This window comes from Pyrgilauda ruficollis, unplaced genomic scaffold, assembly GCF_017590135.1.
Source record: "Pyrgilauda ruficollis isolate IOZ18807 unplaced genomic scaffold, ASM1759013v1 scaffold7, whole genome shotgun sequence".
NCBI lineage: Eukaryota > Metazoa > Chordata > Aves > Passeriformes > Passeridae > Pyrgilauda > Pyrgilauda ruficollis.
The window spans coordinates 10,499,686-10,522,396 of NW_024528821.1; the positions used below are offsets into that span (position 1 = coordinate 10,499,686).

The 22,711-nt window shown below is 39.7% G+C and overlaps 2 protein-coding genes across 2 annotated transcripts in view; one reads left to right on the forward strand and one right to left on the reverse strand.

Annotated features, from left to right (window-relative positions):
* Nucleotides 1-500: 500 nt before the first annotated feature.
* The window catches only part of CHRDL1 (chordin like 1), a 38,515-nt gene continuing 16,304 nt past the window's right edge, over nt 501-22,711 (reverse strand). The window contains exons 5-12 of the mRNA XM_041485347.1: nt 14,751-14,896; nt 13,902-13,995; nt 11,821-11,888; nt 10,938-11,112; nt 7,466-7,660; nt 5,611-5,778; nt 4,398-4,487; nt 501-3,131 (exon numbers count right to left, since the gene is read on the reverse strand). Of these exons, the coding sequence (XP_041341281.1) occupies nt 3,001-3,131; nt 4,398-4,487; nt 5,611-5,778; nt 7,466-7,660; nt 10,938-11,112; nt 11,821-11,888; nt 13,902-13,995; nt 14,751-14,896 (1,067 nt within the window). The 3' untranslated portion in view covers nt 501-3,000. The remainder of the gene's footprint in view (nt 3,132-4,397; nt 4,488-5,610; nt 5,779-7,465; nt 7,661-10,937; nt 11,113-11,820; nt 11,889-13,901; nt 13,996-14,750; nt 14,897-22,711) is intronic.
* LOC121363208 (serine/threonine-protein kinase PAK 3) overlaps nt 7,589-22,711 on the forward strand; it is a 178,503-nt gene continuing 163,380 nt past the window's right edge. Inside the window, exon 1 of the mRNA XM_041485346.1 lies at nt 7,589-7,703. The gene's annotated coding sequence lies outside the window, so the exon portion shown is untranslated. The remainder of the gene's footprint in view (nt 7,704-22,711) is intronic.

A 22,711-nucleotide genomic window follows, 5' to 3' on the forward strand; every position in this document is an offset into this window, starting at 1 on the left:
ACTGATTCAAAGTGGTTTACTTTGAACACTCATCTTTGCCAAGGCTGATATTCTCCATTTTAGTTAACAGTGCTAGCCATGTATGAGTTACGGTTTTTTTCCCTTATGTTTCTGAAAACCATCTCATTTTTAGGCATTAGCACAGATTGATTCCATCAACATGCTCCCAATTATTCTGAGCTTCAGAATATGTTTTGCTCAGAAAGCAGTAAATCCTGTACTGTTCTCTCAGTTGGCAATGCTTGATTTCTTCTTAGGTTGTTTTCCATATATGGATGTTAATGTTTTAATCTTGCTGGGTAGGTGAAAGCGAAATTAAATTGAGTATTTTCTAGTCTGACTCTTCCATATCTCAGTATTGATTTCACAGCAGGCAGCCATGCACTGCACCCAGCTGGGCACATGGCTTCAGACTTTCTCTGAGGTGGCAGCAGCCACCTGCAAACAGGAAGCTGAAACCAAACATCTTGAACAAACAGCACCCTATGCAAACCATCTGATTTTATTATCAACTTCAGAGTTTATTAATTTATCAAACCAGGTCAAAGTGATACAACATGTACATAAATAAGTACTGTAACAGACATACATCTCATTAGGAGAATGCAAAACATGACACTGTGTATTTTTTTGTCTTTAGTGATCAGAAACCGGAAAAACGCAACAATGCATTTTACTAAATGATGCTTATGATTGTTTTTTGCTTTTCTTAAGTGTTTATTATAAAATAAATACACAATCTGAATTCCACCAGTCCTGTCACAAATCCAAAAAAGCAGGTTGTCTTCCTCATAAAAAAAAAATTACAAACACTGTACACTTTCCACTTAGTCTTTTGCCACCATCTACTGCTACAAACAGACGATGCTTGTTAGGTGAGAAATCAACTGCTGGTCTTCTCACCAGAACACTACAATTCCTCAGAACCTCTTCCTAAAGATTTATAATAAAATTTTACAGTCCTGCAGTACATTTCAACCCAGTAGTTGCCATGTGCAATCAGTGCTTCTCATGCCAAACTGCTTCTTCTACAGTTACACTGCAGCTCTGGTGCAGTGAGGTTTAGGGCCTCTGTTTAGATATGCTACACCCCTTTCCAACACCAGGACAGGACTTATGGAAGCTGTAGTCCCCTGGAAAGGTGGCAGGACAGTTCACTTCGTTCTCCTGTGTTCATGAACAGTGATAGAGGATTTCTCTTAGCCAGGTGTTTCTGCATTTCAACTTGCTGCACTTTCAAATGGCCTGTATGCCCAAATCTCATCTGCTCTCTGTCCAGGCCTGGGGACAGCAGGGTGGTCCTGACATCACCCTGTATGTTTTCTCCTAATTCCCTTCAGCCTTTCCTTCACCTTCATGTCTGTTGTCCTCACTTGCTCATCTTTGTTGAGAAGCCCTGCATCCCACTCCTCCTGGGGCTCAGGCAGCACAGCCAGGCCCTGGGTGCCATGGAGAAGCCTGGTCCTGAGGCCTGCTCTGCTGATGGAGACTGCCAGGGTCTGCTGCCCAAGCCAAGGGTCCCCTCACGATGGTGAAGCTCTGCCTGAACAGGCTTTTGGCATTCAGCACCAGCCTCTCCCACAACTTCATCGCTTTAGGAATGTGGACACCCTTGAGTGCTGTCACTGGCACAATGACAAGCCTCAAAATCCTTGCTGTCACTGTTGATTTCACTCCCTGTGAAGCCCCAGCCCCTGGCTCAGGCCATTTCCATAAAGCTTTGTTTCCTAGCTGGTGTTTTAACAGTGCTGTTCCTGTCTGCTTGTGGAGTAGAAAATGGGAACAAAAGCAGGCAGAGTCACTTGCTTCTTGGGATTTATTCCAATACTGCAGCCATGGGGCAGTGCGGGATTTTAGTGAAAACAGTTTTCAAATTGTTACAATTACTCTGCAGATGAAAGTCACCTCTCTTAAACACACTGTACATGTGCTACCAAATTTAACAGAATCTCTCAGATTTGAGGTTTTTTTCCTGAAGATAACAATTGTCACAATAAGCAGCTGCTTGTTGTGCTCTGCAAGCCCATAGCTGTTTGTTGTTTGTCATGGGAGAGAGCTGTTCTTGAAACATGAGACTTGAGAGGTCACCCTCAGAAAAATTAAAATTATGTTTGTAACAAATCAGAACAAATAAATTAAGTTCTGTCACAACTTTTAAGGCATTATTAATCGTGAGTTTTAATGTTTTAGGTGTTTTGAAAATACTGCAAGTAATTCACCACCTTCTGCCACATCACTTTAGAAGGTGGTTTACCAGCCAAGAGCATGTGTAAATAGGGCCCAGAAGAATGAAGTTATTAGGGTTATGATAGGGAGCTAACACTTTTAGAGAAGTGGGTGAAAGAAACAGTGAAAACCACTTGAAAGCCAACACTTCCTCCAATTGCTATAAAAATATATTGATTGCCACTAACACCTGCTGTTCAGTTTATGGGCTTTGTTTGCTCAACTACAAGACATCATCCCAAAGAAAGGCTGCTAAGGAGTCTGTTAGTTCAAATCTGGTTTTTATGTCTCCAACATGAATATTGTATCACTCCTATTTTTCCTCCACTACTACAAGAAATCCATGAGTCATTTCAACACCAGAAATGGTATAAATTCAGGACAGGACATAATGCTCTCCATAGGTCCTGCACATTTATTAGGTGTCCTTCTTTTCATTAGTTTGAATAACTTGCCAAATAATAATAGGAAAAATGTTCTGTTTTCTCTTTTTGACTTGTAAAGAAATGCAAGTCTAGGAAAGCACAGTCTTTCTTTCTCCTTCCCCCACCAGTAACACAGAGCCTTCTAGTCTTTTGGAGGAGATATTTGAACAGTTGACACAGACCACTACACATAAAGCAGCAAATTTGCTGTGCATGATGTGAATAATTACTGCATTATAGTTTTGGGGTTTAGGGCAACTGCTGACTTAAGCAAAATAAGCCTGCAGTCCAGCTGCAGATCCAAGTTTTCAGAAGTTTTCTTGTGTTTTTCCCTCCAGTGCTGTCTCCCTTAACAGTGACCCTTTTCAGACTTTTCAAGGTACAAAACCTTTACCAAATCCTCGAGCTCAGTCCTGCACACTCTGCTTTCACACATTTGGCTGATCTGAGCTTCTCCCTCGCTAAATATTTTCCACTGGTCTGAAAACAAAAACACAAAGGAGACAGATATTGAATTAGAAAAGGGCACAGGGACTTTGAAGACATTTACAAGCACTCTGCAAATCAACTGATTCACAGTGGTCAAAGAGGGAATGTCCAATCCTCCCATGGAAAATATTTGAAGCATCTTACAACCATGTAACATATTCCATGCAAAATAACTTTGATTAAAAAAAATATGTATCAGATTATTACTATTTTCTTTAATTAAGTAGTCCTGTAAGTTGGCTCTGTTTATTCAACCATTTTATGACACTGGATTCCCTGGTAAACCAAAGTATTTAAAAGCTGAGAAGCAACACAGCTAAATGTTTCATGTGCTGTGAACTCCTCCTACCTGTGCCTAATACAAAGTGTGATGGAAAATAATATTTCTACACATGTATGATGGTGGTAATAGAAATGCATGCTGTCCTGGTAACTACAATACTACTGGCTACTAGAATACATTGCAGATAGCAATGACAAGCTTATGGAAGGCTGACAGCAAAAAACTAGGGAATTTTTAATATGTAAACATATCTGTATCTCAGTAGGTCTGTAACAATTAAAAATACATTATTTCTGGGAAAAAGACTTTTTAACTAGGAAAAAAGTGATAGAAAAAAATTTCAAGTTGTAATACGAAAGAACTAGGAATTAAAAATGTCTATATTCTATTCAGTTAACAAATTAGCTGAATTAGCAATTGTTAACTACTGTCACAATCCCAAACTGGATGAAATACAAAAACCAAATTGAATCAAGAGTGATAAAAGTAATACATGTCCTTTCATTAAACACATTTTAATAATGAAGGTGTTGTTAAGAACATAGGAAAGTAATCTTTCAAATAAAACATAAGTACATGTAGAACCCCTTTAAAAAGATCTGATTTTTTTTCCCTTCTAAATTACTTTCTAAAACACTGGGGTAACTTGACATGTTACATAAATAAATCCAAATTCTGCAGCTGTGCTGACATTAGTCATATTTCAGACTCACACTAGCATGGGCAGAAAAGATCCTATATTGTACTTTATCAAAACACAAGAGACTAAGCATGTACATGAACGACTGTCATATGTATCTATATTTTAAATTGCTGTATTTTAATTACTTAAATCTCAGCTTATCTAATATTGTGATCATGTACTAGAGGAAAATTCAGTATATCCATTTGACTGAGATGAGTAACAGAGAATGTTTTTCATGGCTATGATTACATGGAGAGTAGAAACCTCATTAAGTCAGAATTTTACTTACTAAGGGTTGTCCTTGTTATCAGCTTGAAGTAAGGAAGTCCTTCAAATTCTCTCTTGGACACTTTTTCAACATAGAAGTGATGCAGAATCCCTTCCGCAAAGAAATGAGAAGTGCATGTTATTGGAAATGTGCCAACTGTTATAAACCTGGAGTGCTGTCCTGCCTTTTTGTAAAATTTTCAGTCTATTCCTTTTTAATTCTGTTTCTCCATCCCTCTGTTTTTTTGCTATTCTCCTGTAAATCCTCCTGTGAAACTGGGATTGCAGTGAGTTTGTGAGGGGTGTGAGAATTAGCCAATTCTTTTCCAAAACAGTTGAATCCTTCCTAATTAGTAAATGAGTAAATGTAAGATTACAAGAGAAGCCAAAAGTTCCAGTGTCTTGGAGAAAAACAGCATAATTCTGCAGTCAGATACCATTTTCAGCCAGCAGGCAACATGACTGTCACATCATTATTAGGCTTTGTGGCTTTTTAACACAAAGGGTAATTGTGTAACACCCAATGTTCTGTGATTTCTTTTCTGCTCCCACTTTGGCCTTGGCTTTCTCCTTTAAAGCATCTAGAGATGTATCATTTTCATGCAAAAGGGTGCACTGTGAGAGGGTTTCCTATGAGGATCATGTATTTTTTGCTTAAAGTAGATAGAGATGATGAGATGATTTTTAAGAGGTTGGAGATAATTGTTATGACACTGAAAGTTTACAATTTGCAGTAGTGCTTGGGCTTCTGAATGCTTCTCTATTTTGTTCTGATTTTACCAGTTAGTCTAGTAAAAGATATTGTTTCCATCCTTAACACATTTTTTGCCCATATCCTATATGTACCATCATGGGTGTATCATCACTATGGCAGACAGGGCAGACCAATTTCAATGGAAAGCTCTTTGGTCCATCCTAAGTAAGAGCCTCCAGGCACTTGTTTCAAACCCTACTACCCATTTATCTGCAATAAATTACACAGAGTAATCTGAAAACCTGTTTGTTATTGTACTTTTGCTCCCAAAGAAGGGAGAAAAGGAGTTAGCAGAACTACAGCTTTGTGTGTTGCTAATGAGTTCTGTACAGAAAAACTTGAGTATGTTGGAAGTGGCTGTAATAGTGATATCCTAAAGAGCCAAAAGAACAGCAGTCTCAAAATGCTTGGATCTGTGAACTGTCCTGGGATTTTAATGGAAGATGATACAGTGTTTAAAGAAAGAACTTGCTCAACTCACCTTTTCTAATTGTCCACACATGTATTTCTATTTGAGGTGGCTTTTCAATCTCAATTGCAATTTTCCTGATGGTTTCTCCTTCCTCTGTGGAAATGGATTCATAGACAGGAAATGTCTCTTTCCCACAGAAGTAATCTTTGTTGTCAAAGGTTTGACTTGGCACATCTTCTGTTTAAAAAACAAAAAGGACAGAGCACATACTACAGCTATAATCAAGTCCTCCAGAACTTACTTGGCATCAATAGCCAAGAATCGTTAGTTTGAAAGTAGAATGTTCATTTGTATGGTCACACAAATCCATCTCCAGCTGTTAACACAGACACTTAACAGTGTTCTGCCAGATTCTGGTAGCCTGTCCATGGTGGCAAGACAGTATTTATACTTGTAATACAGTTTCCTAAGGGAATGAGCTGTGTACAACAATGTGGTCTAGGAGACTCCTCACAAGTTTTGAACCTGTTGTCTACTTTTCAAGCATATTTGAAATTATGGGGTTTATTTGAAATTATGCGAAATATCAGGGTAGTAAAAGAACTAAATGAAAATTGGTGATTGGTTAGAGTGAAGAGACCCAAATTAATGTTTTTCTGAGGAAAAGATTCTATGAGGTTTGCATTTTGCTTGGCAGCAGCCACGTGGCCAGTGCAAGCCTGAGCCAGCCACAGCACACATTATCTCTTGCCCACCTGGTAAAGTTGTAGAGCATAAAATTATTCTGTTTGCAATTGAAAGTTGGGCAGGAATATAAGAGAGATGATGCAACTTAAGAGACTCGGACCACGTTTTGTGGAAACACCTAACAATTATTACATCTCCATATGTACAAGACAGACTGCAGAAAAAGGTTCATGTTTCATAAAAATGGGTACATAGGATCTCAAAAAACAAGGCAGTAACCTCCTTTTTGCCATTAATTTTTCTATTGAAGCCTGTTAGCCAGGCTTTGTTGGCTGTTCTTCCAATGAAATCTGTGGATCTCTGCTTCACAAGTATCCAAAAGACCTAGATACACACCTCCTGCCTGCCTACTGCCACTGCCTCGTGGTTTTTTCCCAGTAAGCAAGACAGCAGGAGATGGGAAGTGTGCATTCTACAAATGTTTCTCCATGTGGCTGAGCAACTCGTTTCCTCAGATCATTCTTGCCCAGTGCATCGTCAAACAAACACATAAATGGGTACATAGGGAAACTGTTTAAAGGCACATAAAGGAACTGGACAGGTCTTTACCTTTTGTATTACATGAAACATGTTTTTCATTTGGCAAACCATCAGCAGAATCCTTTTAGGAGATTTTTCACTAGCTGTAAGCATTTACTTTAGTAATGTCTAATAAGTTTTATCATTAGTGCAGCACAGACACAATGCTAAATCTGTGATAAGTTAGTATTTATTTTAAGGATTAAGTTATGTAACTGACACCAATCAGAGTTATGAATCCTTCTGGTACATTTTAAAAAGCAGAAATGATGTTATCTCCATGTGGATTTTACAAGCTAGAAAATATTTGAAGGTTCTTTTGGCACTGTGGTGGGGGAAGGATGGGAGTCTTTTGGCAGTAATGAACTTTCTGTATACATTTCTGTAATACTCTCTTTGGAAATGAGCATCAGGAAGTTGTGTTAACAGCAGAGAGAAAGGCAGTGACTGCTAAGGACATGTGCCAGCAGCATGTCCCCTGTGTGAGGAGCAGCAGCAAGAGGAGAGGTGGCTGTGCCTGTCTCGCTGAGGCCTCTGCACACACGCTGGAACATGGCACAGCTGCTGCTGTTCACATCAGAGCTTGTGATCAGGAGGCTTGAGCCAAGCCCTTTAACATGCACAGCAAAAAGGTGGTCTGTGATCAACTTTGTTTTACCTGGACAGACTTTACAGCATTTTCCTTCTACTTTCTGAGGGTATTTGCAGGGATATTGTTCTGGACAGTGAATTTTCTTACATTCTTGTTTGGTGATGTTGCAGGTGCACAACACACACTCTACGACTCCAAAGGCCCGGAGATTGGGATGCCAAGATTCACCATGCGAGTATGTTTTGCCATTTGAAACACAAACTACAGAAGAAAAGAAAAAGAAGAAAATGTTCAAGTGGAAAAGGTATGTTCATTTGCTACCTGTCTGTAAATATTCATTTGATTCATGCACATTGTTTAAAGTAGTGTTTCCATACATCATCTGTACAGCATCTCAGGCCTGTTCCTCTGCTTTTTAATTTTAACTTGTAGTTCCTTTATTTAAAATGAGTCTGAGCCCAGGATCACCCTTTTCTGAGCAGTTTTTCCTTGATACCAACTCTGCTGATGCTGATGTCCATTAGGTTTCGAGGAAAACAGTGAAGGTCAAGTGTCTGACTAGCTGCCCCCCAGTTCATGCATTTCAGTTATGCATTAACCAGCTTAGAAAACTCACTTCTTCCCCTTGTATTCTCAGTCCACACACAGGACACAGCCTGCTACAATGGTTTTACCTGCATTTGAATTAAATTTGGAGATGAGAGGTTCATGTCATTTGCCACTGAGTCATCTGCACAGCTCCAGCCATTTGCTGAACACGGCCTTTGCAGTGAGAGCAATGCTATCAGCTGGCTGGATTAGTGATACCTGGGCCTTTTATTGCTTGTACATGAGAGTTCTGCTACGCAGCACACAGAACAAAGCACAGAATACTTGCAAAATGAAGTTTAATTCCTTTGTGGAAATATGTATGTTGATAGGTATATAAATTCATTTGGCTTTTGGAATTACAAGAAAACTTCAAAAGATTCATTAGGGACTGAAATTTCATTCCAAAAGCTTCTAAGAACTTCAGAATATTTATTCATCAGAGCCCCTGGGAGTCAGAGAAATACAGCTGACACAAAGAGAGTGGAAAAATCCATGCCTGGTAGAAGCCACTTTGGGTCACCCAGCAGTTGATGGGAATTAAATCACTTTACACCATGTTTCCATTTGTCCTATAAATCCTACTTCTTTCTTTTTAAATATTTTATAAACACAAAGAAAAATGCAAACTAATCCTAACAAGGTGAAAGAAAGGGCACTGCATGATTTCTAAAAGCAACAAAAGTGAAGCTGGGATATGTTGTAAATATTTCCAATTCTTCTAATATGCCATCATTTTTATTTGTAAAATATGTTCCTATTTTGCCTGTAACTTTCAAAAGCAATTTAAATTTTATCTGTAATCTCTAATTTATATCTAACTGGTAACAGATGTAACCAACTGGTTTATATATTTTATATAAAGTGAGTTACTGAGATTTATGAAGAGTGTTTTTTGCAATGTCTTTCATGAGCTTATGCTATCATTTGGTTAGTAATTTGTTACTTTTTAACTCTTTTTTTTAAGACATGGGGTTTTTTTAGAGATAGGAAACAGTTTTGTTTCTCAAATAAAAGTAAAGTTTTATATGCATACTAAGAACATGTGAGAAAGAAATTATAAATTAAAAAACTGGTAAGTACTCAGCCGCTCAGCAGGCTTCTTACATGCTTAAATAGCATAATATTGCTAATTTGTATGCTTCCATGGACTTCTTTTCCCCCAGCTAGAGTTCTCCAGATCCTTTACGGACATAAATACTTCCTGAGTTCTCCCTGACAGAAGGGATAATACATGACATTGTATGGATACATACTCTCTGTCTTTTAAGGTTTTTTTGACACAGAACAATTAAATAAATACTCTGAGGCAGGAGATGAAGACTCTAGTAGAAGCCAAATACTGGCAAATAACTTCTAGTTATCCTGTTTTTACTGCTCTTCATGCTCAGAATGAGAAATCTGTATCCACACAACCACACAGTATTTGCACGTCAGAAGAGTTGTGAGTTTGTTCTTTAACTTGTTGAAATGTGTCTCAAGGGACATGTGCATTAATTACTAAAACACTTGTTAATTGCACAGGAACAAAAGAAAACACATGGTCAGCATTCCTGTTTCCATCATGGGGATCTCTCAGACACTCTCCAGGCAGCGAGTGTCTGAAGTTATACTGCATCCAGAAATATGCTGCTCGTCTTTATGTCCTTTATTTGCTGAAACAAGTCAGTTAGAAACTGCTTTGATGATGTCTTCATGTGCAAATTACATGTCAAAGATATTGCACTGTGTGGAGATTCCTGCTCCTAGATTCACCATAAAACACTGGCATGATCTGAATGCTTTTTCATGCTTGTTCAGGTGGATAATAAAGATCCTATAGCCAACATTCCTTCTGTTAGTTAATACCTTAAAAGATTAGTTGGCCCTAATACAAGGGATTTTAACTCTTTGAGGTAGTTTCTAAGTATGCTGACTGGTATTTATGGATAGATGCTCTTCTGAGCATGTGTTTTTACAGCTATTTCTTTTATAGCTTCCTAGGCCTGTTACTGCAGACCTCTGTTCACAGAGGTACACCCCCTGTGGGAACTGAGCATTCCACCCTTTTTACTGTATGAAACCTGCTGTCCCACTAACTGGTGAACTGGTATTTTCCCTTTATTTTTGTCCTTCCTGTAGTACATGAGGAATATGACTTGAATATGGTTTGCCCCATGGGCTTAAAATTCTGCTGTCCCCAAAATGTAGCATGTCCTATATTCTATTAGCAGAAGGTACTAAAAGATTCTTTATAGTGAGAATCATTACATTGGTTAAATTTGCCTCTCTACAGCTCAGGCATCCAGTACAGGCTAATTGCCTACTCTGCCTGTTGTGTTAGTCACAGGGGACGGAGATCATCCCTTGTATCCCACTGTCTCAGGAAACTTGTTTAAGGTGGGGGAGACATGAGACTGTCTTTCATGAGAATAATTTGCTAAGTCTTAGAGACAGAAAACTACTGCCTCTAAGAAAAACTAATACTGTGGCAGAGCTTTATGGTCTGAGATTTGCAGGGCAGTTGAAATATAAGCTGTTTGCAGCTATAAAAATTTCAAAATAGGAGAGTGTAAAGAAAATAGCCACAAACAATTTCCTCCAGGATAAGATACAGTGTGAACAAGTTAATGAATCTAAAGGCATTGTGGTGTCCTTTGTGGCACAAAGCACTGGCAGCCACCACATGAGCTCTCAGAATTATGGGGCACAATCCCACAGAGTAACTCAGAGAGCAACACTGCTTTTACAGAGGGAAATGCAATGTTGTACGTGTAGGCAGACCTGATCTCAGTCAAGAAGGAATTCCATATCCTCAAGAGATTGTTCCTTTTGCCTCCCTGATTTGCATAGGATTTCTCAATACCAGTGAGAATTTTCAAGATTCTGCTGTATATTTTGAGAGGCCTTTTGAGCTCTAGGTGACTGATTCCTGATCCAGAGCAATAGTGGAAGAAGTGCTTGTCTTTACCTCGTCCGTGCCTGTGCTTGTTGTTGATGACGATTTGTACGATTGTTCCGGAGGCCTGCTGGGGGTCTGGTAGGACTCCACGGTTACTCCTGGCACTGGCAAATCGTGGCATGTTGACTGGCTGCCTGGCAGAGCTGGCTGACAGGTCGTAATGGGAGCGATGATATGAATGTCTCTGGAGACAGAAAGAGAGCAGGAGAGTCAATGTCTCATTCCAATGAACAAGGGGTACGAGTAGGGAACAAGTACTGCTGGACTAAAAGTAGGTGTAGTATTGCATAGCATGTTTTCTAGAGCAAAACCACTGCTTCTTTTCAGAGAATTATTTTCCAAAATGCCCATGAACCTCAAGGTTTCATATTACAGCCCTTATTTTATAGACATGATTCTTCCCACTCACCCAAAGATCGGCTGGTTCATGTATTTAAGAAGTGCACCTAATGCTTAAAAGCCCTTCAGATTCTCTCCAAATGCTGTTACAAAAATAATCTCTTGAGCAGTAAGTTGTTAATGGATACTTTTACCACCAAAGACAGTAAAGCCCTGTAGTAAATATATATGTTTGTATGTGAACTGGGAAGCAAGTATTTGCAATTACTATTTAAGAGCAATTCTTGCATAGCAAACATACTGTCAAATTTTATTCTTGCAGAGCATATACAGAAAAAAACAAATCCAGAGACTTCAGGAGCTCTTGCTCTAATTCAGCATTGTTCATGAATTCAGGGTGAGTGAAAGAAACCTGTTTTGGGCTAGATTCACAGAACCCAGAATGAGGCAGTAGGTATTCAGACCCATTATCATCCTTTTCTCTTTTTTCCCAATGTACTGCCATGCACAGCAGAGCAAGAAAGTATGTCTTTAAACTGTAGGTCCCACTTACAGCTTCCCTGTTGGCTGGCTGCCGAAATATGTCTCCATCAGAATGTTCCCATGATAATTCTCCATCCCCTGTACATGAAGCAGAATGGTGTCCATTAGAGGAGTAACTGTGCAACATCTTGGGAGATACAGAGGGTCACCTGGCTTTACAGCTGTATTAGGGTCTAGTCAGTAGCAGAGGAATGAATATGAAAATCAGCAAATTTTGATATTAAATAACTGGGCCATGCAGGGAGCACAAACTTTCTCACATTCTCCTCCCCATGAGCTGAGCTAGATCTTTGCAAATATTTTGTTTAGGTTTGCATTTCATAGAAAACACAGTGGCAAGATAAAAGAGCTTCTGCCATATTGAAAAAGGCAAGGTAGATTATGAGATAAATGATCATTTCACCATTTTTAAGTAAGAGCAGTAGACAGGAGAATACATTAAAAAAACCCTGGATCACTGCAGACAGTGGGTCACCTCTAGTGCGTAATCTGATGTAATCTCACCTCTCCTATGAAAATGCTAATGAACTGGTTTCTCATTAGTGACTGTATCTGAAGTCACCGACTTCTCCAGTGTAAGGCTGGTTTACTGCATAGCTGTGTTTGATACTTTGTACTTTGAAAGTCAGATTGATTTTTGTAACTGGAAGAGGCTGGTTTCAGATACAGCTCAAATAACTACCTGGTAACTGACATCAGACAATTAACAAGGATTTACTTTAATTAACTGTTAATGTATTACATTTAAAACAGTATATCACTGTATTTCTTCCTGGGAACAGAACTATGACTTTGGTTGTTTGAGATCAGGTGGCTTCACAAGCAGTTTGCCTGGCAAAAAGTTTCAAGATTTGTAAAGATACTGTGCAAAGAATTGCAGAGACATCCTCATCCTTGTTCTGTCTGAGGTATGTGTTCATGCAGCACAGAGCACTGCCCTCCTGAGAGATCAGCTCAGGTGCTCCATAGTGCCACACATAAGTTAATTACCACTGCACGGTCCCCAGAGCAAGCAGCTTTGTCACCCTGCTGCACTGACAGGACTACACAGCTTCTGTGCAGGGCCTCATTCCTTCAAATTGCACAGGGCTCTCCCTGCATCCTGCTGCTTTATTAGCACTGATGCACTTTCAAGTACCTTCCTGCTGGCTCAGCCCTCCACTGCTCAGAACTTTTGGTTCAGTTTGTGCACTCAGCCAGCTCCTCAGGTCAGGGCCTGTGGGACTATGCTGGTTTGTGTTTCACAGCTCTTGCACCATAGGGAAAATTAGACAACCAACTAGAAAGTGCTCCTTATTTTTACCATGCAATAGTACTGAGTTCAAACAAGCAGAATATCAAAAGAATGAAGCAGCACAAACGTGCAAACAGGGGAGATTTTCAAAGCATCCTGGCATCACCAATATTTTGAGTGGCACTTCTGAAAAGCACAGGTACCTTTACGTGCTTATCTGCATAGATGCTTAGATACCCTGGAAGTGGTGGTTCAAGTGCCGTAATACTAATAGTGAGATAAAATACATTTAGAAATTCTCAGACATCTTGGGCTTTTAGACAGGCAGTTAGGTTTAGACATTCAGAGAGGCTGGGAAGGCCCCTAGAATCAAGTGTCCTGTGGGTAAAAGATCTAAAATGCAATTGCTAGTAAAATACTGAAGTCACCCGAGTATTGCCTGACACCTAATTTATTTTGGAGTAATTGCCCTTGCCTCTGAATTTAAATTCTAGTGTCTTGCACAACTTGAGTAGGTCTGCTAACTTGTCAGATAGAAGCTCATCTTTTATTACAAAGCTTCTCTACCCAGAGTAATAGCAGCTACTTCAGTACATCATTGGAAGCCTTGATTTACCTCATTAGGGGGATGCAACTTTATCATCAGAGCATTCTCACCTTGTTTCAATTTAGGAAACAAAGGTAGCAATGTTACCTTGCTGGCACTCACAGAGTAATTTCCCAACATGCATTGGATTGTAATTACATGGGAAACTTGCAGACAGTTTCCTGAGTGACAGTGCTGGTGACAGACAAGGCTCTGAAAGGGGAAGGAGTAAATTCAGCGCCTGTCCTTCTGTGACTGGGCTTGAACGTACCTCTGCAAACTGGACAGCAGGACTCCGGAACAGAAACTGGGAAAGAGCAAGTTAATTTGGGACAAGTCTTCAATCCGCAGTACACATTTCCTTCCTGCCAGTAAAACACAAAAGGGAATTTAGAAGGAGTTGTTGATTGTCTGGTACTGTACATTCTTTTTTTAATGGACATGCTTAAATCTGTGTTTACATAAATGCCACTCTATGCAAAAAGCAGAATATTAGATTAGAACAGTCTGTTCAGTACTTGGCCTATGAAATTATTAGTTCATGAAGAATATGATGATGATTTTATGAGAGGAAGTAGAGAGCTGCCAGTAGTTGATACTGAAGAGCTGGTTGGATTGTGAGGGATGTTTTGGTTCAGACATGCTCTGAAGAGTCACTGGCTGACTGCTCAAATATATTGGATTTGAATTGTGACATCTCAGGAATGGCTCTGTGGCCCGGTGCCAGCTCAATGCTGTCCCCTCCCAGCCTTGGGGCTCTTTACTTATCAGCTCTGTCAAAATGAAATCAGTCATTGGTTTAGTGCTATATTTTCCAGTTAGGTTGAAGGGAAATATTCTATATATGCTAAGCAGCAATATTTTACCAGCTGCCTTTGCACTGTAAGCTCAGTCACAGCAGATGCAGGGTATGCATTATGCACTGTGTTTTAGAGGTCATCTGGCATTTATTTACCAGGTACTGCACACTCTCACCAGCTCTGAGCACTCTCATGAGTTTCATCATTAATTCTCAATTCCCAGCCTTTGCTATGCATTGCTTATATTTCAGTGTCATATCTGCTAGAAGGGAGAACTGGAGCATAGACAGAGCAGGGATCTGTCAAATCGTGTTACTTACTGAGCAGCTGCACTGGGCACACTGGTTTGCTTGCCTGTTTTGGAAAAGCCCCTCAGCCACAAACATTTCTCCATGGTGGTAGGTGGTGCCATTGTATTCACAGGATTTCCCGGTGATTTTGCTGCTTACTGAGAAAAGGGAGTCTTCTGGAAGCAAGGGGAAAGGAACATTTCATGCAAATGTTCTTGAAAATTCACAATGTCATAAATACAGGGGAGTAAAAACTTCCCTTCTCCTTTATTTCTCTTTATTATGGAAGGACAAGTTCTGTAATGCTGCAAAGTACAAGTGATATGCTACTATCTTGCTGAATTTTGGTAAAGGACACTTTGAGGTGACTGTCCCAGTCCATCCTAGGCTGCTGATGACCAACTGCAATGCCAGCACTAATGGCCCTGTCTCAGGCTGCAGCGTTTTCCCTTGTTCTGTAGCATTTGGTATTAGGACAGAGGGGTGTGGTTATGTGCCTACTTGCTACATGCACACGGCTCTTTCATGCTTTAATGTAAAAGGCATTAGGTACTGTATGCACACAGAATCCCACTATCAATAGCACTGTTCTAGCAGAGTTTCCCCCTTCTTAGTATTGGGTACTGATATAGTTTGTTTTTTTTTTTTTTTTAATGATTTCTTGTATTATAGCCCAGAGAGAACTTAATTGTAGGTTAGCAAGTTGTGCCACAGGGCATGGATGATTCCCTGCCATCCACAGGCACAAACCTTTAGGTAGAGGAGCAGCAGTAATGATGATGGGACTGCCAAGAGAGAGCTATGTACTAAGCATTTGTTCCTAGTGGCTTTCACAATTCACTGCTGCTGCTCTTTTCAAAATGGGTAAAACTTGTCAAAGGCAGATGCCAAAAGCTAACCAAAAGTTGATTTTTCTCTGACATGCACTGATGCACTCTCATTTTAATGTCAGATGTGCAGATGAGGGAACTTTGTTTGCAGAATTCAGTCCATATGACAAAGTGCACGACATAGCAGTGTCAATTAAAAAAACCCTCCTGCTTCAACTCAGTATCATAATGAGTTCTGCACCACATGGGTTAAATGTTTTTCGAAGACATAAAGCTATCCATACCTTATGCTAAAACATCCTCTAGAGTGTTTAGCTATTAGCAGTTGATAAACTGTGCAAAGGGAGTACACTTTACCCATGAAATGTAAGTTACTTGACATGGCTTGGGCAGTGAACCTGGCACTACATATTTATATTCACATGAATTTAGCATCTCAGTATGGGAAAAGATATTTCAAACAAGGGCTCTGTGCAAGTAACAACGGAGTGTTTGTTTTCTGGAGCCCAAATCACAGCAAATTTCTAGGAATGCAGCTGAAATTTCAGTCAGTGGGTTTGGGCTTTCACGTAAAAGAAACCTGAATATTCAGGTTTTTCTACAGTCCCTTTCATTACCTATCAGATAAACCTGGAGATATTTTTCTGTGAAACCATGACACCACGGAATGTACTTTTTTCAGCTGTGAGCTCAAGTGAAAAAGCAGTTTTCTGCTGGTACACACTGCCATTAAACACAGTCATTTAGTTTTCCATAAAAGCATATACTAATTACATTGGTCCATCAAATATTAATAGTTTAAATGCCAAATGTCAAATCTGCCTGTGGAACACACACGTACTACAGAATTTGAGAGTGTATGGGGTCAGCAAAGCCCAGTCTGTAGGAGACTGGCAGAAGTCAGCTAGCCAGGGTTCCTTGCCTGACATTTCATTGCCTGACACACTTGGTATTTGCACTTCCACAGTTGAAGCACTGGATTCATCATTTTCAAAGCAATCAAGAGTGTCAAATGACACCTTTCCAAAATCTTATAAAGAGTACAGAGCCCTGACAACATTTGTGTTTGGCACAGAAATGCATTGCTTTTGGCACTTGCTGTATGGTTTGCTAGTAATGCACAGTCTGGAATGGCAAGATGTATGCTCTAATTAAGACATTCTTTGAAAGTCATCAGCAAAATATTCAATTGACAAATCCCACTACTATTTATGCACAAATATTGGAAAACATGGATAAAGAGGCACTTTTCAGGACTGTGATGCCTCCCAAAACTTAAATCTCTTTCTTGGGTTTTCTGAGAGTCATCTCATGGAAAGCAGGAGGAAAGACTGACAAACCTTTAGTTATCTCCTCGCCCCTTGAGCAACTGGAAGTGCAGAAGACTGGAAAGGAATTAAAATGGAAGGAGAAATGAAAGGATAACACAGATGGTCCTTGACTGGAGACAAGGCCCTGTTCACACAGCCTCTGCAGGACATTGTTGTGCCCATGTGGGATTCTGTCCAAAAGCAGTGTGTGGCTTGTGATCTGACATTTTGCTAAGACCAATACCTGAATGACTCACCGTGACTCTTCAGAGTGTTGGATGAAGAGAGTAAATTTTACTGCAGATTTACCTTGGTATATGCCACATCTCTCAGTTCTGTAGGAAATCACCAGATGCCCTTAAACTGTTGCTTCTAAATAAGGAAGGAGGACAGTGCAACTTTTATTGCTTGGAAAATGATGGCAGAGAGAGTTGCACTAGGTCGTTGTTTTCATCTATGTTTCTTTTAATCGATCACAGAGGTGGGCCTGTGGCAGCTACATCATTACATGCAGCCCAAAACACATGTACAACTGCCTGTCTGGAATTTGGGATGAAATTCTATGGCTATTTTAAACCAGAGAATCACAGGATCATTAAGGTTGGAAAGGACCATTAAGACCGTCAAGTCCAACTTTCAATTCAGTACCACCACCACCACGTTCACCACTAAACCATGTCCTCAAGTGCCATATCCACATGTTTTTTGAACAGGGATGAGGATGCCACCACTTTCCTGGGCAGTCTGTTACAATGCTTCACAACTCTGTCTGTCAAAACATTCTAAACATAGCTAATGTAAACCTGCCCTGATGCAACTTGAGGCCATTTCCTCTCATCCTGTCACTTGTTACCTGGGAGATGAGACTGACATCCACCTCACTACAACCTCCTTTCAGGGAATTGAAGTCTTATTTGATTAAATAATTGTAAGAAAAGTCAGTTTCAATTACAGGATATAAGACCATGATTTAAGTCCTATGCACAGACCTGTCCATATGGTCATCTTTTAGCACATTAAGTGACTGGACATATTTCATTATTGCACAGAGTCAGGTCTTATAAAGTCTTCAGATCAAGACCACATTACTTGTTATGGCAAAAAAATATATACAGTCATATATTGGAGATGGCATATTGAAGAGTATAACTGATCCTTTCCAAACACAGCATTTGCCTGGAGCTGCAAGGAAGATTTGTTTATTTTTTGTGTCCAAATATAATTTCTCTCTGGTGCAGTTTCTCTCTCTGCCTAACTTTGCTGGTGTGTGACTGATTTTCTTCAACTCAGACTTGGTTTCTTTTCTAATGCTTTTTAAATCATGGCTCATTAGAGGAGTTCAGACTCCCCCATGATATCATATTCTCCTGTAGAATGTGAAATTAGAGTAATTGTGGATTGTTTTAATAAGTGCCACATTTGAGCTTTGAACATTTTTGTCATTAACACTGATATCAGCATGCATTATTCTGTGCCTTAGAAAAGACAGGTTAGAAGCAGATTAATTAACTGCAAATATACTGCATTGCTCAAAGCTCTATTTGTAAACCTTGCTTCCTAATCAGGACTGTTCCCAAAGCTTTATCTGGCATTTTAATGGTGCTGACTAACATTGCTTTAATTAGCTGCTTCTGTAAAGTACCAGGCAAACCATCTGTGTGAATCCTTTTAATTAACTGGGTTCAATCTAAGGGGTTTTTTCCTGGCATTCTTAGCGTGTCAGTGGAAGCAACATACAATGTACAGGGTAAAGATGTTATAGCATCACTTGTAAAGGAAATATCTCTGTTTCTGTGGTTGGCATTTATTCTGTAAGGGCTCAGACTTCTGTACAGAAGTTGAGAGGTCATGCTTATATTTGCCTACAATTTTCATGTGATCAAGATAAGACCATGAGTCTGCAATATGGATAGCAGTGATTTATCACCATCATTAGCATCAGGTAATGGCAGGAGCCAAGATGTACAACCTGGGCTTCACATGACCTGATACGGATTTCAATTTATCCTGTAAGTAACTTTAGAGGTTAAATCTGGCTGAAGAAATCCTTCATATTTTACAAACAGACAACAGAATACAACTGTATCAAAAATGGATTAATTCAAAACAATTCATTTTTTAAAAAACAACTGGAGACTACAGTGGCTATGCCTGAATACTTATATTCAAACATTCCTCTCTTCCAAACATGGGATTCTGTCCAGCTTCTTTTGTCTGCCTGGGCTGTTTTTCACTGATGTCCCATATATACAGGGTAAATCCCAGGCTCAATGAAGCCAATAGAAAGGTTTCCTTCAGGATTCAGCCAACATATGTGCTTGAATGCTGCTTTTTTGAGATTGATGCTTGTACTGTGAGGAACTGTTGATCTATAAAACAGAATTTGTATCAACTAAGACCTGTAGTACAACTTAATGTGAAAGTCAACTATGAACTGGAAGTGCATACAGGTATAGTTCACAGATTTCACGAACTGTGCTTCATTTGACAGAGCATGCAAAGAAACAGTATGGCAAAAATTTTGCCATGAAGGGATGCTACCTCAGTGTGAACTGCAGCACCAGTGCTTTCCTGATAATCTGACCAAACAGTGTTAGATATGAATTTCATAAACCACAGAAATTTTATGGAAATTTTCTGGTTCAATGGAATCTGCTCCAATCACATATTTTTTCATGGAAGCCTCTCTGGGTTCCTGATGCTCTGCCCATATTTGAGGTGTCCAAGGGCTAAGGTTTGAGGGAAGAGTCAAAAATGTACACATACCCGACTTTCCAGTCTTCTGGGAGAAACAGATTCTGTATCACATGGATCACAGTCAGTTTTGGAAACACCATCTTTCAATTTTTTATGTTTACAGTTCTATTCCTTCCTGGATTGTTATAAAAATTTGGTCCTGAGATGCTTTACCCTTACTTGGATATAAAGCAGAAGAGCATCAGTTATTTGCTACTAATCCCTTGAATAGCTTAGACAAATTCCATGGGCAGTTCCTGATGTTTAAAACATTGGTAATTTCTGCAGAAGTATTTATGTGCAGAGTGAAAAGAAGTAACCAGCTATGAGGAATCTAACCTTCTGGAAAATGGAAGATTACTTATTTGAGGAACGGCTTTAGGATCCAGGCCTTACTACAATCAATTAAGTGCTGAACTTGGATCCTTCTGGATAAAGACAAGAATTACAGGTATAATTACTATTTAGGACACTACCTAACAAACTGGGAAAACCACCTTAGAATCAGTCATGGCATGGTAATCAGTAAAGTGTTTATGATGTGACATCTGAAAGACAAAAAAATCAGCTACTTTTGGGCACTCCTTGCCATTGGGGACAAGGAGACATCTGGGCTTTGTGACAGTCACTGTGCTTAGCTGCACTGACCTGCAGCCAGTGGCAGGTTGAAGTGAGTGTCCTCCTGAAATGGAGACTGCACTCATTGGCCAGTGAAGGCACAAGCAAAGCTCATGCCACTCCCAACCCTCAGCAGGGTCTGCTGGGACCCCGCACAGCACCTCAGCAAGGTCTGTGGGCTTTTGTTGCATCTCTGTGAGGTGCTTGCTCCTACAATATTCTGTCTGTTTGTGTTAGTACTTAACACTCTCACTATTGCTTATTTTAGTATCAGAACATCTGGCAAAGAACATTTTTTTAAAAATCCTACAGACTCTTGGCTTGCGGACTTAGAAACTATTTTTAAACTGCAACATTCAGAATCACCTAGTGTCATTTAATGAAAAAGATACGCTTTTAGTGTCTAGCAGAAAGGCTGGGTGCCCAGCCTGGCTTGGGTTTTACAGTTTGTCTATTTTATTAACCACCCTTATAAAAACAATCTAATGCTAAACAATATGAAATTAATCACAAGGTCTAATGCCTTAAGAAACTTACCATACTGGGAACTGTTTTGCAGATAGTCTGTTGGGTTTTTTTAAAAGCAGACAGATGATAGATTATGAATTTGAATACAGAGAGGATTTTATGAAACATGTTTTCTGAATCAACCCAGAGCATAAGCATGTACAGACCAAGAGACTGAGGATTGTTTTGGAACCATATTCAGTAGAGAAGCAATTGGATTCTGCTGTAACTCTGGGACAACTGTTTGCACTGACATCTCTTCTGCACATTTCCTAGTATTCCCAGTGAGTTCTGCTACTTAATGTACACAATTGGAAGCGTCAGTTTAGTTTCAAGAGGGACTCCAGAGCTCTCTGGGCTGTATCCTGGTGCAGGAAACTGTCAGGACATGAGCGGACCAGTGATCTCACATGCTGCTTTCTGTACCCCTCAAGTTGTAACAGCATCATGCAAGCCTCCATTAATTTCCTTGTAACTTAAAATTTGACTAAGAATTGTAGGTTACCCATTCAGAAGCCACACATAAAGAGAAATCATGAAATAAAACACAATTCTCGGAAATGTGCAGACCACAAGCATTTCTAATGCCAGAGGGGAACAGGAGTTGAGTATCAAAGTACTTCTTCCTATTTTGCATATTGAAAATTCTGTGAAACCTGAATCAGCTCAGGCACACACACTGCCCAACACAAGTGGGCAGTACTTTCATTACCTGACATCTGCTTTTGGAAGACTCTTGACTCAGATAGGATTTGCACAAACCCAAAAGTCTTTTTGTTAAAAAAATATAGTTAATTCTCCTCTTTCATGGAATCCGGGTTTTTTCCCTAGAAACAAACTATTCTGTAGGGTAATGTACACATAGAAAGATATAGGATGATTTTTGTGTGCTAAGTCTCTTAGTGGTTTTCATAGCAGTGTTAAAGGCTGACAAAATAGGCTTCATGCTCCCCTGCAAAAGATTAATTCTAGGAGGCCCCAAAATACTGAAGTAGTCTGGAATAGCAGTAATGGGATAACTTATTTATGTGCAGAATCTGAATGGCAAATGGAAAGAGAGTTGGTTTCGATTAGATCTTAGGAAGAAATTAATTACTGTGGGGGTGATAAAGCCCTGGCACAGGTTGCCCAGAGAAGCTGTGGCTGCCCCATCCCTGGGACTGTTCAAGGTCAGGCTGGACAGATCTTTGTGCAGCCTGGTCTAGTGGAAGGTGTCCCTGCCCATGGCAGGGGGTTGGAAGACCTTTAAGGTTCCTTCTAACCCAACCATTCTATGTTTCTATGAATTTACTTGTCTAGTTATTTTTGATTGCAAACAGTTGAACCATGCTTGGATCCTCTGCCATTCTGATGTACAAGAGGAAAACAAAGAGTAAATCGAAGGACTTCAAAATTCACTTTGTGAGGGGATCAGGGCTAAAGTCCTCTCTCCAGCTTTTAAAATGCTATGTACCTCTTCTGGTTGCTGGAACACCCACTTTGACAGCTAGATAAGCATGTAAAGATGTGAACAGTTGTTGAGCTGCTCAGATGAACAGTGTCTGAATTAGCCTTTTTCCACCTAAGGAATCAGAGCTCTGAAAAAGCGGAAATGAATCCTTTGACTTCTTCAGCCAAAGCTCTTCCCAGTCCTGGAGAAATCTAAGTGCTAGTAACATTCCAAGTAAAAGATAAAGAAGCCTGCCTCCAGGCAAAAATCCTCTATGTTGGGCTGTTCCCTCTCCTAAACACAAGACAACAGAATATGGTTTTTGTATATAAGGAACAGCTATTCAGTATGAGACATATTTGGAATAGAGGAATAAATATGTGTTTATAATCTGATCCTTACAAATTCAAAACAGAGCAGCCTAAGACTTAAAAGAGGTGAGGGAAGCATCCTGTAGAGATTATGCAGCTTGCTAGGAGAGTGACAGTGACATTTTAATCATAGTTATGTTGAATAAATCTGGGGAAACTCTGTTGATTGAACTAACCTTGATGTTATGTG